Raw genomic sequence first — 16,119 nt, 5'->3', positions numbered from 1 at the left:
TGTTGTCCCGCCCCTGGACGCCAGGCGTCTCTGGGGGTGAATGGAGCTGTGGGCGGAGCTCGGCCGGGCCGGACGCCAGAATCCCACGTGCTGATTGGAGGATCAGTCGAAAGGCTGAATCCCGTTTGATTGACAGCTGTTTTCAGATCTGCTCCTTCACTGACACAGTTCAGTTTAATACCGTCACACATTCTGCTGGGAAATCACACAAACCAAAGTACTGGTTCATTTCTTGCACTGTAAATAAAACACACTCATTGGACTTCCTTGTTTCAATTTAACATAGTTTTAACGTTTTCTTGTTTCAGTTCCATAATTTAATCATTTCTTGTTCGAGTTTAATATCGTTTTGTAGTTAAATCAGTCAGACTGTCGGCTCGGTCGCAGTGAAAGGAGCATTTGTAGTTTAAAAAGGCTGAAGTCTGACACCCACAATGCACTGGGCCAAGGCCGTCTGAGCAGACCAGCTCTGCTGGACATTCAGAGGACACTGGTCCAGTCCTGGAAAAGACGCCTACTGGTACGATAATAATAATAATAATAATAATAATAATAATAATAATAATGGTCACTGACCATTTTCTTAAAAAGGAACGGAGGGCCGAATTTATGTTTAAATAACTTGACAATTTTTTTAATGTAAGCCAACAATGAGCTTCCCCTGTCTGAAAGACGAGCAGCCGCCACTGGGTCATGTGGACCACTGGGGACAATTGCATTCAAAAGTGTGAACTTGAGACACTTTTGCACTTTTTATTTGATGTTGATAGAGCAAATACAACCGGAGACATGACAGTTTGAAACTGGAGCAAATGAGCGATATACCGTTATTACAGCGATATAAAGCAAATGTTATATTTCTGACTGTTACGGCCCCTGGGGTCCTCTTGGGGGAGCTTCATAATTTTTTGTCTTTTTTCAAAACAGAAAAAATTGGTCAAATCTGTGGATTCTAATCCACAGACTGCATTAGCATTACAGGTAAGAGTGAGAATGACCCCCACCTGAACCAGATGCAGAAACTGGGAGGACCTGGGGGGGGGGGGGGGTGTCTATGTAAAGATCTGTTTTTATGTCCAATATCTGAGTATAGTTTTAATCCTACTATATAATGGACGTTTTGGCCCTGCCCCGTGTCCCCGTGTGTGATCGATGTTGCAGCACAGGAGGGCGTACGGGTACAATGCCACTGTTGCACCACGGGAGGGCGCTATCATACAATGGCACCACGGGTACAATGCTGCTAGTTTATTACAATTGGAATTTTCTATACCTAATATTTGGAACCAATATTCACTTTTAAAGTCTTTGAAAAGGTTCGTTAAGCATCTGTGTGTTATTTATGCAATGAATTATGTACATTTTTCAAATCAGATTTGATATTTTTTGGCCTTTTGTGTTGATATAGTAGGTTAAAGTGAAAAAATAATAGGCAGACATGAGACAGATGAAGTTGTGCTGAAAAAAAAAAGATCCCAAACATGGGTATAGTAAACAATTCTTTTTATAGTATATAAAGGCAAAATCAAAAGTACTCAAAAATGGCCAAAATAGGCTCAGACCACTAAGGGTTAAAGGTGCTATATAAATAAAGTTATTATATATACATATACATAAAATTGTGCCTAGTAGATAGTCAGGTCATGTTTGTGTTCATTTGGTGCAGATCAGGCCTGTGACGGCTGAGGGAAACCTGGACAAACGCACTCCTGTGATGGAACATCGATGGGACACAGAACGTGCATTATATAGGAGGATTATTTTCACGTAGTATCTTCACTTTGCTGTTTAAAAATGACTAAATGCACCTTGGGAATTGTACTTGGACAGAGTTGTTTGTAATGTGATGTGGGTTGGTTCTGTAAACGTTCTCCGCTCGCTCTCACCTCTCCTTTGTCGTTGCGGATCTGCTGGTTGAACTCCTTCCCTTCCAGACACAGGAAGTCCTCTCCGGGCAGCAGGATGCCACACTTGGTGGCGATGGCTCGGGCTGTGTTGATGTTGTCTCCGGTGACCATCCGAACCGTGATGCCCGCACGCTGACACTTAGCGATGGCTTCAGGTACCTGTGGGAGGAGTCGGAAAAAACAGATTCTCAAACGGAAAAACCGGGCGGACCAGGGTGGGAGGGCGCTGGTCCGAGGAGGCGGGGCTTTAACTGTACCTCGGGTCTGACGGGGTCCTCGATGCCCACCACGGCGATGCACACCAGCTCATTCAGGATGTCGTTCTCGTTGTCCCAGTTTGGTTCTCCGGCCTCGGCGGGGAAATCCCTGTAGGCCACGCAGATGGTCCTGAGTCCGTCACACGCCATGGGCTCGATCACCTTCCTCACCATCTCATCACGGTCTTTGGGCTTGAAGACGCGAGGCTGACCCTGAGCGTCCAGGATACGAGAACATCTACAGGATAAAAAAAAAGGGTTTAATACAGACAAATAATGATCATATAAACAGTTGTGCTCATAAGTGTACATACTCTGGCAGAATTTGTGATTTTCTGGCTATTTTTCAGAGAACATGAATGATAATACAAAAACTTTTCTTTCACTCATACTAACAACAGGAACTATCCAAATGACCCTGATCCAAAGTCTTCTGTACTGGCTCCTTTTAAATCAGTAGTCGCTTTTCCATTGACCCTCAAATTGCACGAATATAACTTGCACATAAAAATTTGCCTAATGGAAAAATGACAATTTTGCCCAAACTCTCATTTTTAAAAAGTAAAAAGTTGTTGTGCTGGCAAGAGGTGGTTTTTCGGCCATAGCGCAAATGGTATGTCACGCAAAACTGCAATGGAAAGACCATTTTCTGCAACGAGAGTCACGTGATTAAAAAAAAACAAAAAAAACGGATGTTGACGGACGTTGCAACAAGTGAAGGAGAAGAGTTTTAAAAGAAACATGGCGCAGTATGTGTGGACACACCAGGAAACTGAATCATTTTAGAATTTAGTAGGAGATAGAGGGGTAATATGTAATAATAAGATGGCCACACCTTCACCTGCACTTTCTTCTGCTGGAGCCAATGACAGCTGGACTTGGCCTTTTGTGTTTGGGTCATTGTCATGTTGGAACATCCAAGACCGTCCCATGCACATTGGGTCAGGGTATGGAAACTTAGGAGCACAGCTGTCACTCACTTCAGTTCAGAGGCCACACACAGCCAAATACAAGTCTTTTCTTCCTTCAGCTATCACACTTGTAAACTCTGACATCAGCCATTTTAGTCATTTTATATGAGGTTTTTTTTATTTTTTGTTAGTAGAACCAATAGGGTCTTTTAGTCTGCATTGGTATTTATAGATTATTTATTGTTGATTATTTAAATGTATTTATTCGTAGATGCTTTCAGTGATCTTATATGTGTGCACTGATTTATTTGTGTTTGTCACATGGCACTTTGGATCTGGGCTGATGTCTGTGGTCAGCTGTCAATGAACTGTCTGTACGGAATAAATAAAGTTTTCTGAATCTGATCACAACTGTGGAACAGTAAATAAAATATTTACATCTACACACTCTGGATGTGCAGGACTGTCTTGGCTGACTCGTCTCTGTAACATCGCGTGGCAGTCGGGGACAGTACCTCTGGATTGGCAGACCGGGGTGGTGGTTCCCCTTTTTAAGAAGGGGGACCGGAGGATGTGCTCCAACTACAGGGGGATCACACTCCTCAGCCTCCCGGGGAAAGTCTATTCCAAGGTACTGGAGAGGAGGATCCGACCGATAGTCGAACCTCGGATCCAGGAGGAACAATGCGGTTTTCGTCCCGGTCGCGGAACGCTGGACCAGCTCTATACTCTCCATCGGGTGCTCGAGGGTTCATGGGAGTTCGCCCAACCAGTCCACATGTGTTTTGTGGATCTGGAGAAGGCGTTCGACCGTGTCCCTCGTGGTATCCTGTGGGGGGTGCTTCGGGAGTATGGGGTCCGGGGCCCTTTGGCAGTCCGGTCCTTGTATGACCGAAGCAGGAGTCTGGTTCGCATTGCCGGCAGTAAGTCAGACCTGTTCCAGGTGCATGTTGGTCTCCGGCAGGGCTGCCCTTTGTCACCGGTTCTGTTCATAATTTTTATGGACAGAATTTCTAGGTGCAGCCAGGGGCCGGAGGGGGTCCGGTTTGGGGACCACAGGATTTCATCTCTGCTTTTTGCAGACGACGTTGTCCTGTTGGCCTCATCGAACCTGGACCTTCAGCGTGCCCTGGGGCGGTTTGCAGCCGAGTGTGAAGCGAGCGGGATGAGGATCAGCACCTCCAAATCCGAGGCCATGGTTCTCGACCGGAAAAAGGTGGTTTGCCCTCTCCGGGTCGGTGGGGAGTCTTTGCCCCAAGTGGAGGAGTTTAAGTATCTTGGGGTCTTGTTCACGATTGAGGGAAGGATGGAGCGTGAGATTGACAGACGGATCGGTGCAGCGTCTGCAGTGATGCAGTCGCTGTACCGGTCGGTTGTGGTTCAGAAGGAGCTGAGCCGAGAGGCGAAGCTCTCGATTTACTGGTCAATCTACGTTCCTACCCTCACCTATGGTCATGAGCTTTGGGTCATGACCGAAAGGACAAGATCCCGGATACAAGCGGTCGAAATGAGTTTCCTCCGCAGGGTGGCTGGGCGCACCCTTAGGGATAGGGGGAGGAGCTCAGTCACCAGGGAGGAGCTCGGAGTAGAGCCGCTGCTCCTCCGCGTCGAGAGGGGCCAGCTGAGGTGGCTCGGGCATCTGTTTCGGATGCCTCCTGGACGCCTCCCTGGGGAGGTGTTCCGGGCATGTCCCACCGGGAGGAGACCTCGGGGAAGACCCAGGACACGTTGGAGAGACTATGTCTCTCGGCTGGCCTGGGAACGCCTCGGGATCCCCCCGGAAGAGCTGGAGGAGGAGTCTGAGGAGAGGGAAGTCTGGGCATCCCTGGTAAGACTGTTACCCCCGCGACCCGGCCCCGGATAAGCGGAAGGAAATGGATGGATGGACATCTACACACTATTCTATTCTATTCTATTCTATTCTATTCTAATTCTGTTCTATTCTATTCTATTCTATTCTATTCTATTCTATTCTAATTCTATTCTATTCTATTCTAATTCTGTTCTATTCTGTTCTGTTCTGTTCTATTCTATTCTATTCTATTTCTATTCTATTCTATTCTAATTCTATTCTATTTTATTCTAATTCTATTCTATTCTATTCTAATTCTGTTCTATTCTATTCTATTAAATAAAATATTTACATCTACACACTATTCTATTCTATTCTATTCTATTCTAATTCTGTTCTATTCTGTTCTGTTCTATTCTATTCTATTTCTATTCTATTCTATTCTAATTCTATTCTATTCTATTCTATTTTATTCTAATTCTATTCTATTCTATTCTATTCTATTCTAATTCTGTTCTATTCTATTCTATTCTATTCTATTCTAATTCTATTCTATTTCTATTCTATTCTCATTCTGTTCTATTCTATTCTATTTCTATTCTACTCTAATTCTGTTCTATTCTATTCTATTCTATTCTATTCTAATTCTGTTCTATTCTATTTCTATTCTATTCTATTCTATTCTAATTCTATTTCTATTTCTATTCTAATTCTATTCTATTCTATTCTATTCTATTCTATTCTATTCTATTCTATTCTATTCTATTCTAATTCTATTCTATTCTAATTCTGTTCTATTCTATTTCTATTCTATTCTATTCTATTCTAATTCTGTTCTATTCTATTTCTATTCTATTCTAATTCTATTTCTATTCTATTTCTATTCTATTCTATTTCTATTCTATTCTAATTCTATTCTAATTCTATTTCTATTTCTATTCTATTCTATTCTAATTCTATTCTATTTCTATTCTATTCTAATTCTGTTCTATTCTATTCTATTCTATTCTATTTCTATTCTACTCTAATTCTGTTCTATTCTATTCTAATTCTGTTCTATTCTATTCTATCTCTATTCTATTCTATTCTATTCTATTCTATTCTAATTCTGTTCTATTCTATTCTATTCTATTTCTATTCTATTCTATTCTAATTCTATTCTATTCTATTTCTATTCTAATCTATTCTATTCTAATTCTACTCTATTCTATTTCTATTCTATTCTATTCTAATTCTATTCTATTCTATTCTATTTTATTCTAATTCTATTCTAATTCTATTTCTATTCTATTCTATTCTATTCTATTCTAATTCTAGTTCTAATTCTATTCTATTCTATTCTAATTCTATTTCTATTTCTATTCTATTCTATTCTAATTCTATTCTATTCTATTCTAATTCTATTCTATTCTATTTTATTCTAATTCTATTTCTATTCTATTCTAATTCTATTTCTATTCTAATTCTATTTCTATTCTAATTCTATTCTATTCTATTCTATTCTATTCTATTTTATTCTAATTCTATTCTAATTCTATTCTATTCTATTCTATTCTATTCTAATTCTATTTCTATTCTATTCTAATTCTATTCTATTCTATTCTAATTCTATTCTAATTCTATTTCTATTCTATTCTATTCTATTCTAATTCTAATTCTATTCTATTCTATTCTATTCTATTCTATTCTATTCTAATTCTAATTCTATTCTATTTCTATTCTATTCTATTCTATTCTATTCTAATTCTATTCTATTCTATTCTATTCTAATTCTATTCTAATTCTATTTCTATTCTATTCTATTCTATTCTAATTCTATTCTCTTCTATTCTATTCTATTCTAATTCTATTCTAATTCTATTTCTATTCTATTCTATTCTATTCTAATTCTAATTCTATTCTATTCTATTCTATTCTAATTCTATTCTAATTCTATTTCTATTCTATTCTATTCTATTCTAATTCTAATTCTATTCTATTCTATTCTATAACCTATATAAAAGTAGACGTACTTCCTCAGGACAATCTCCGACGCCCCCTTGCTGTACATGCGGAAGCCTCCGTCGGCGTTCTTCAGGACGGTGCTCATGGACTTCCTGGACGAGTTGAAGGTGTAGACCTTGTACATTTTCTCCTCTGGGATCTCCTCTCTGATTGGCTGGTAGTCTCTCTTCAGGTCCAGGACCAGGCCCAGCAGAGCGCACTCCGTTTTGTTGCCCACGTGGCGAGGAAGCCCGCCCTCTTTCTCCGGAGGCTGACGAGGGACAAACAACAAAAGAAAGTCGCAACTGAAATATTCCACATCAGAGCGAGAATGTGGAAAAAACAAACTGATGTTTGATGAGAACACTGATGTCCAGTGTGTGTGGACGCTTAGAGGCAAATCATTTTCACATATTCTGGTCTCGTTCAATATTGTTCCCTTTCTGGTAGGAGGTCTATCCAGTTTTACAAAAAGTATTCCAGACAAACATTCTTTTTGAGTTTGTTTCTAAGGAGTAGAGCTGCAACCGATTAATCCATTAGGTGCTTGAAGTCAATGCAAAAATTCACAATTCGATTAATCGACTCAAATTGATTGAAGGGAGATATTCTGTCAGTTTTCCTGAACTGAAGCTTCTTTGTGCGTCCCAATAAGCGTCCGTGTGAAACACAACAGTGGAACCAATGTTTAACAGCAGAGAAATGAAGCAAACAAAGCTGAATATTCAGGAGAACTGTGCTTGAAGGATTTTTTTGGATCACTTTGAGTCGATTAATCAGTTGCAGCTCTACTTAGGAGTTCCACCATCAGAAAATGTCTCCTCTAATGACAAATATTTATTTCAGATTTGAAGTGCTGCTTGTAGGAAAACCACAACAAGGAAGTGGCTAAAACGAGAAAAACCTACAGTGGACTGACATCATTCATGACATTTTTAAGATGGAAAGAATTACTTTTGCGATAAGACTACAACAAGGTGTGTTTTTGAAAAGATGACAAAGATGGATTAGGTGTGTCACACCAGTTTGACCATCGTTTATCTAAAACCATGTCTTATGGCCATTTCACCCCTTTTTCCTTTTAAACCCTTTTGTATCAGTGTTTTTTGTTTTTTATATCACAAATGTCCACCCCAGCATTCCTGTTCTAGGGCGTTTAGTTCTTAATTATCTATTGTAAAAAATGACATCTTTGGTGTTGCTGAAGGAGGGCTAATCCTCCTTATTTGTATTGTCTGAGGAGTCGCACACAGCACTTTGAGATTCAATTGTAATTTTCAGATGAATGGATGAGAAAGGTGAATTGCTCGGTGAATAAATATGTGAACCATGGAAAATACCAATAAAAAGAGAATTGGAAAAAAGAAAACACTGACGTATGAGTAAAAAAAAACCCCTCCAGAATAAAAGTAGTGGACCTTTACCAAGTTTGAGACACTAATAAATGTAAACTCAGTCCAGATACTGGTTGGATGTAGTTTCACAGATACAGTCTACGGTCTAAATGTGAAATAGTCAGAATTAATAATAGAATGGGATTTAGTCCAAAGGAATGTTTGTGTCAGAGCAAAAAACTGTCTGTACATTATAATACATTCACTGGACAGGTTCTTTACAATGGAATATTATAAATCTATTGGATAAATGGACTATGTGGAATAACACTTTAAAAACATCAGATAAACACTTTGGTCATTTGTTTTCTATTCATCTTATTAATGTATGTAAGATTTTAAACATTTAATCTTTGAGGTAAATCATTTGTAAAAAATTGTAGATTGGTGTTACTTGTCATTTTTAGATAATAAAACATTAGGGTTTTTCCAGTTTCTTAACATTAGCTTAAATGAAAAAAAAAACAAAAAAAAAACATTTAAATGAATAACAAAAATAAAAAAATTCTAGCAAAAATATCTGTAAAAACGAATCAAATTTAAAATGAAGGAGAAAAAAAAATCAAGATAAGTTAATTTACTTACGTCCAAATTTTAGTTAATATTTTTTTCCAAATTAATGAAAGCTTTGGCACAGATGTAGCTCCATATTTCTCATAAAACCTAAAAAAAACACTACAAATACATGAAACTCAACGCTACCTAAAAAAAAAAACAGAAAGAACCATCTCAAAAATATGAATTAACTGAAACTAAAGCAAAAATAAAAACATTCTACATTCAGGTTTCTGTGACCCTGAACGCCTCAGGGAACATGACCGTGAACGCCTCACCAGGATCTTGGTGGTGTAGGCGGAGTTGATGGAGATACTGTTGACCAGCGTTTCCAGAGTCTCAGGTTTGATGACGTCGGGTTCGGGCACCGTCTTGTAGTGCGTGTCTCCGATGTAGGCCTGGACCACCGTCATACGGTTCATGGTCAGTGTTCCCGTCTTGTCGGAGCAGATGGCGGTGGCGTTCCCCATCGTCTCACAGGCGTCGAGGTGACGAACCAGGTTATTGTCCTTCATCATTTTCTAAAGAAGAAGAAGGTTTGTGAGGAAACAGACAAGAACAATGAGTGGATATTAAGAGACCACTGGCAATGACATGATGGATGGATGAATAGAAAATGGATGGATGGCTAATGAATGAATGAAGAGATAATTAATAGATAGATAGATAGATAGATAGATAGATAGATAGATAGATAGATAGATAGATAGATAGATAGATAGATAGATAGATAGATAGATAGATAGATAGATAGATAGATAGATAGATAGATAGATAGATAGATAGATAGATAGATAGATAGATAGATAGATAGATGAAGGCTGATTCATGGTGTCAGTTAAATAAATGTGCAGTTGATTCAGTCTCATCAGAACTCTTCCATTTCTATTTAATGACATTTCTGTTGAATTCTTTCCTCCACATAGTGGTGACTGTTGATGTTCACTTTTATTTCCAGTGTTGAAATAATCCCTGTGACTTTTCGACATTCAACCTGAACCTGCTTTACTGGACTCTCCTGGTCTGGGTTCTGGTTCTGGTTCTGGTGGGGCTTACCTTGACAGAGTAGGCCAGGGAGATGGTGACGGCCAGCGGCAGTCCTTCAGGAACCGCCACCACCAGCACCGTCACGCCGATGATGAAGAACTTGACGAAGTACTGGATGTAGATGGGGGTGCACTCGGCCACCCAGGACCGGCCCTGGACCGCGAAGGTGTCGATGACGAAGTACAGGATGAGGATGATGACGGTGACGGCCGACATGATCAGACCTGAGGGACGGAAACAGAAGGGCGGGTTCAGATGGTCTGTGCGGTGGACGTCCTCCTCAAAAACACCAAGAACAAACTTTACAAAAACCTGACAATGGAAAACCAACGGCACCAGCTGAGCCCATTCAGGCATTTCATTGGGTTTTATGAAATAGAAATGAAAATCAGCTCATTTCTGAAATATGTTCTTTGTATTTGGTTCCTATCGATAGCATCTGCAGCAGACACCGACGATCACTCCTTACAACTTCAAAAATGTGACCGAATGGTAAAAGGTGTCAAACAACACTGGTTTAGAAGGAACTGACAAACAGGTGTCAGTATGGAAACGTTATTAACACAGAATCAGTTTTACAACAGTAACCTGCGGTGTTCCACAAGGTTCAGCATTGGAACCCAAGTTAGTTACATTTTATTTGAATGACATTTTTGTTCCTTTTCCTTCACACCTAATTTGTGTTAATTTTCACCTATTTACCAAGTTCTACGTCTGACAAGTGACGAACCACACGGACAAAACTAACCAGACACTTCCTCTGAAAGGGTTCAAATGAGGTTATTATTATTATTATTATTATTATTATTATTAATAACAATAATAATAATAATAATAATAATAATAACACATGTATTGTCTATTATTACTCTAATGGCTCTTTTTTTTAAGTTTAATTATAGTCACTGTTTGTTTTACATACAGTATTATGAACAGTGCAGCATGTCCATCCATCCATCCATCCATCCATCGTGTCATTACTAATTGCCTTTTAATTGTGGAAAATAATTTAACAAATTAATTAATTATAACCGTTTATTTCCTTTCCATGTTGGTATTCCAGGAAATTCAAGCCATAGGAACAGGATGCGTAAAACTAAACTGTTGGCTCCAGCGTATTCCGTTTATCAGTTAGTGATTGTGAGAAAAGTGTCTGTCAGAAGTTTGTGTTGTGTAAAAGTACGCGACTGAAATACAAGTATTCATTCATTCATTAATTCTGGTGTTTTGACAGTGAAATAAAAGTGAGCCAACAGCCTCTGAAGTCCTCCTCTGGTCCGAATGTCTTCAAAAAGAATAAAAAAAATGTCAGAGTAGAAGTTCTGACGGACACGTGGAGACAGATCTGTGTGAATAGAACATGAGGAGGTAGAAGATCGATGTGAGCTTCTCAAACACTGACAGTTTTTAGACCGGACATTCAAAGCTCCAGATTTGTATTCTCGGCCTTGAACAAAACATCTTTGAATGATTCACAGATAAAACTCCTGATTTATGTCAAACTGGTTTGAGATGAAGCGACTGGGATCGAATTCCATCTGAACCCAACAAAAATTTCACTGAGAAAAGAGTTAAGACAAACAAAAAAAACCTTAATATGTAGGGAAGAAAATGTGTTTAATGGTCATCTTTGTCCAAATATTTCTCACCTAGCCTTGTATTTAAAGTGGATAATTACATTTTTCTGGTTATGAACACAAACACACTGACTGACAGCTGTTCTTTGCAGATAGATGCTAGGAATGCTGCTTTAAAACCAAACTTAAACTAACTGGAAATAACAAAAAAACAAAACTAAAGAATAAAAAAAACTAAACAACAAAAAAACCCCAAAAGAATAAAAACTAATAAATCAAAACAAAACAAAAGAATAATAAAAACTAATAAAAACAAAAGAATAAAAACTAATAAAAAAAACAAAAGAATAATAAAAACTAATAAAAGCAAAACAAAAGAACAACAAAAACAAATGAAAAATGCAACACTATTAAAGGCAAGCTCTGCTCTGATTGGTCAGCTTTCCCAAAACCTGCCTGGCAACAGTGTTGTTTTTCTACCAGCTCCGTTAACAAACAGCAATAGAAGAATGTTACGTCCTGCTGATTTTATTCCACATTTTACTGAGGTTAGACCCATGTATGAACTATTCAGTCACTAGACTCACTACAATATCTCAACATGATGCAAATATATTAATTAGAATTGCATTTTATTTGCAGGTAAAAATGATAGAATGTCAGCACAGGATTTGGTGGCATCAGAAATATCCCACAATGTAGTTGTTCTAAATCTTTTTCTGTTGGGCTCCCTTTGGCAGAAGAAAAATTTCCAGGCCCCCCCCAACCCCCCAAAATTATAGACGTATAACTTTTATTGAAACAAATGTCATTCTTTTCTTTTTTTAAAAAATTATTTGTTGTGTAAATTAACTTCTTGCTTGAACAAGACAAATAAACTCAATAAAAATAATAAACTGCTTTTCCAAACAAAAATATGAAATGTACACATATCTTATTATAACTATAACAATAAATTTGATGTTTTTTAGAACAAGAAACAGATATTTGGTAACAAAGATTAATATTTTAACAGTATCAGTGGCTGCAATGAGGCCTTTTTATGTTGCACATATTCTGAGAATAAGGTGCAAAATCGTATAAACTATCGAATGCGGTTGCTCCTGACAACGACAACGAGTCCAGTAAATGTAGATGTTTAACCTTCTGGCATCTGGGTGAGTATGTTATGCACACTTTGCACTTAATATCATAAAAGGTCATATTATTTTTCATAAATTTTATTAGTTCAGAATTCAAAAGGTGTTCATTGTTGCATGTTTTTGTTAAATTCTGACTCAGCCGCTAAAATCAGCACATTGTAAATGATGGAAAATTCCTACACTAACACCCTCCACTGAAGTGAGTAAAAAATGCACATCATCACATTTTAGTATTGAACATTTGAACTAGCACAAATAATAATAATAATCTATATAATAATGTGTGTTCTGTGTCCGTCCAATGTCCACTCGATGTGTGATCGATGTTGCAGCACAGGAGGGCGTACGGGTACAATGCCACTGTTGGATTATGGGAGGGCGCTGTCGTACAATGGCACCACGGGTACAATGCCGCTAGTACATATTAATTAGTGCTGTCAAAGGATTAAACATTTTAATCAGGTTAATCACAGGGTTGCTGTGGATTAATTTGGATTAATCACAATTAAATATCATTCATTTTTAATCTATATTAAACGCGTTTCATTTTGCATGAGCAAACAGACTCAAGAAAGAAGGGAATATATCTGCACTTAACGCTGGGCGACACTTTAGCTGAAGTGCTAGCAGAATCCCCAAGTGGCATATGTTTCACGTTAATATGGTATTTTAAACCGGAAGTGCTTCGGTGAACAGAAAACTCCTCCCTGCAGAGTGTGTATGAAACTTTTTGTCGGTCGACTGTTCTGTTGTAGTCTTTTTCATCCTCCTGTTTCCATCCAGTGGACCTACTGGATCTTCTACTGCGTCTTCCATCTGTGTGGGCTGGTTCTGCTGCCTGTCACTACCGGACCAACTGACCATTTGCACATGTGCGATGGTAGCTCGACTTGGACAAACTGACCCAAATGCGTTGGCACAGACGTTCAGAGTCATTCTGCCGCAGATGGATTAAATGCGTTAATATTTTTAATCAGATTAATCATGATGATGGATTAATCTGCGTTTACATGTTAATTTTGACAGCCCTAATATAAAACATGCTGCTGATATAAGCCAGGCTGCAAAAAACCCTCAAAAAAACCCAACCATAAATAATCCAATTTTTATGTAGCATATGAAAAAAAAGTTTTTCGTGTTTTTTGCATCAAAAAAAAAAAAGGTTTGTTTACATTTCAAACACTTTTAAAGGGTTAAATAAATATCAGTTTTTGAGTGTTTGGTATTTTTGTTTATGTAAAGAAGTTAAAGACAAAGTGTCTGAAAAACCTTTGGACATTACAACAGCGCTGTGCAGATGATGGTGATTAAAGGAGCTCTGTGGGCCGGGTCCGAGGGTCCGCTGAACACAGGAACTGCAACACCGTACGGTTCAAGTGAAAACCTGTCATTTCTATCCTAGTAAAACTGTGATGTGGAGGAAAAGCCCGCGTCAGCAGATCGGATCCAGAGATCATCCAGACAGGTGACAACAGGTAAGACCCAGTTTCTGAAGCCCCTCCCCCTCCGTCCTGAAAGCTCCTGTTTTGATCGGGGTCAACTGAAGCCACGCAGAAAATGCCTTCAATTCCGGAATGAACCATCTTCTCCATTAAAATCAAAAAAATCCATCCAATAAATCTGAGTGCATTCTGACCCCGCTGGCCGATTACTCTGATGGAATTAAAGGAACGCGCCCACATTATGGAGAATCTTAAAAAGCACATACAGCACCATGTGGTCTGAGGTGGGCGGGGTCTCCAGGGAGGGGTCACACAGGGACAGTTGTGTGGTTCGGGGATGTGATTATTCAGACGGAAATCATTCAGCGCTTTACATTGATGCTGAGGAAGGAGCAGGTGGAACGAAGCCTGAACTGGATTTACGGAGGAAAAACAAACAGATCCAGTGGTGATCTGGTGGTGATCTGGGACTGGAGAACGGACCAGGATTTGACCAAAAAGAAAACAAAAACATCCAACAGTTTTACACAGTTTGTACCTTATTGTTCTGAGAATATGTGCAATGTAATACACACTCCCTGCAGGCACTGATACTATTAAAATATGAATGTCAAAAAATATTAGTTTGTTGAAATAAAAGATAAACAAAAAAAAATAATGGTATAGTTATAACGTAACTGCACTTTTAATTTTTCTATTTGGAAAAGTAGTTTAGTACATTTACTGAGTTTATTTTGTACCTCAAAAGAACGGTTATAATATTATTGTTTCTTTCAATCACACATACATGATTACTATAACAATTACAATTTTGACTGAGTTCGGGGGTGGGGGTGGGGGGGGGGGGGTCTGACAAAAAAAGTTTGAGAACTACAGTTATTATATCTGCCTTATTCACACTACAAATATTATCACACTATTGGTTGTGAGTCTGATCAATATGACCAAAAATATCCTCATGAGTAACATTTTCATTTTCAGTAACTATGAATCACTTTCTTCAGCTAATATGTATCCTTTGTAGATCTAGTCATAAATATGTATAAAAATGTATACATTTCTTCCCAAGTGCTTGACACTGTACCTGTCTTTTCTTTCCCTACATAACCCAAATTCCTAATTCCCTACATAACCGTTCCATTCTTCAAAACTCTGGCCATAAGTCATAGTTATATTTAAAAAATAAAAAATGCATCCGTGGTTTATCCAAACAGACCCCTTAAAGAACATCTCAGCAAATATGCAAAGTTAGGAGACACTTGCAACCGCACTTTTAAAATGTTTAAAAAAAAGGAAAATTTAGATGTTAACTTTTGTTCCCTACATAACCATGCAGTTTTTCATATTTTTATGGCAAAAGATGGCACTATATCTTTTGTTTCTTTTTATGAGCTTCAAGTACTAGTTAATACTTTTAAAATAATGTATTATTCATGTCTCTATCTTAAATACTTTTTGAATTACAGTATAAAATGTAGTCGGGCACTCCCTACATATCTGCATGACTTGACCCCTATCATGATAAATGTGACCTTTCCGATAAAAACGGAATTTTTTTTCACAACCACAAACTTTGAGAACCACTGATCTACACCATTGCATTTTCTGATCAAAACAGCATTTTTTTTCTAATTATAACTAAATTTTTATTTTATTTATTATTTTTTCCCTATTGCATCCATTTGGTCACGATAGTTCTTAATTTAAAACTTGCTATTTTATTTCATTTTACACAATGTAGCCTACTTGTTGTAATAGATTACCTATTAAATAATGTAAGAGGGAAGCTATGTTGTTGATATTAGTCTGTACCTTATGTGTAAAACTTAAATAAAGTGAGTTTTAGAGAATCCCCCATCAGTCTATGACCTGAAACCCATGATGCCACTGAATGCAGTCAGTAGAATCAGGACGAAAATTCAACAGGATTGAACGGGACAATATCTGCAAACAGAGACAGCAGGAGGGAGTCAGTGTCCATGAGGTCAAACAGCTGCTTTTCCACAGTGACGCTGTGTTTATTTTGGAGGGGGTCATATGACCAGGGTGGGCCGAATATCTGTGTCATTCAACTCTGAAAACCTCTGTTCATGTTTCCGTCCACATCACATG

At 38.2% G+C, this 16,119-nt stretch overlaps 1 protein-coding gene across 3 annotated transcripts in view; it reads right to left on the bottom strand.

The window, feature by feature from the left end:
• Positions 1-16,119, bottom strand: part of LOC115419864 (plasma membrane calcium-transporting ATPase 1-like) — a 231,718-nt gene that overhangs the window by 47,409 nt on the left and 168,190 nt on the right. For all 3 annotated transcript variants that reach the window (XM_030134928.1, XM_030134926.1, XM_030134927.1), the window contains 5 exons: positions 9,856-10,070; positions 9,078-9,320; positions 6,880-7,121; positions 2,165-2,402; positions 1,887-2,066 (listed from right to left, as the gene is read on the bottom strand). In XM_030134928.1, coding sequence (XP_029990788.1) covers positions 1,887-2,066; positions 2,165-2,402; positions 6,880-7,121; positions 9,078-9,320; positions 9,856-10,070 — 1,118 coding nt within the window. The remainder of the gene's footprint in view (positions 1-1,886; positions 2,067-2,164; positions 2,403-6,879; positions 7,122-9,077; positions 9,321-9,855; positions 10,071-16,119) is intronic.

This window comes from Sphaeramia orbicularis, chromosome 5 (genome assembly GCF_902148855.1).
Source record: "Sphaeramia orbicularis chromosome 5, fSphaOr1.1, whole genome shotgun sequence".
Taxonomy (NCBI): domain Eukaryota; kingdom Metazoa; phylum Chordata; class Actinopteri; order Kurtiformes; family Apogonidae; genus Sphaeramia; species Sphaeramia orbicularis.
Note: the sequence above shows the minus strand (reverse complement) of the source record. Positions and strands in the feature narration are given on the sequence as shown.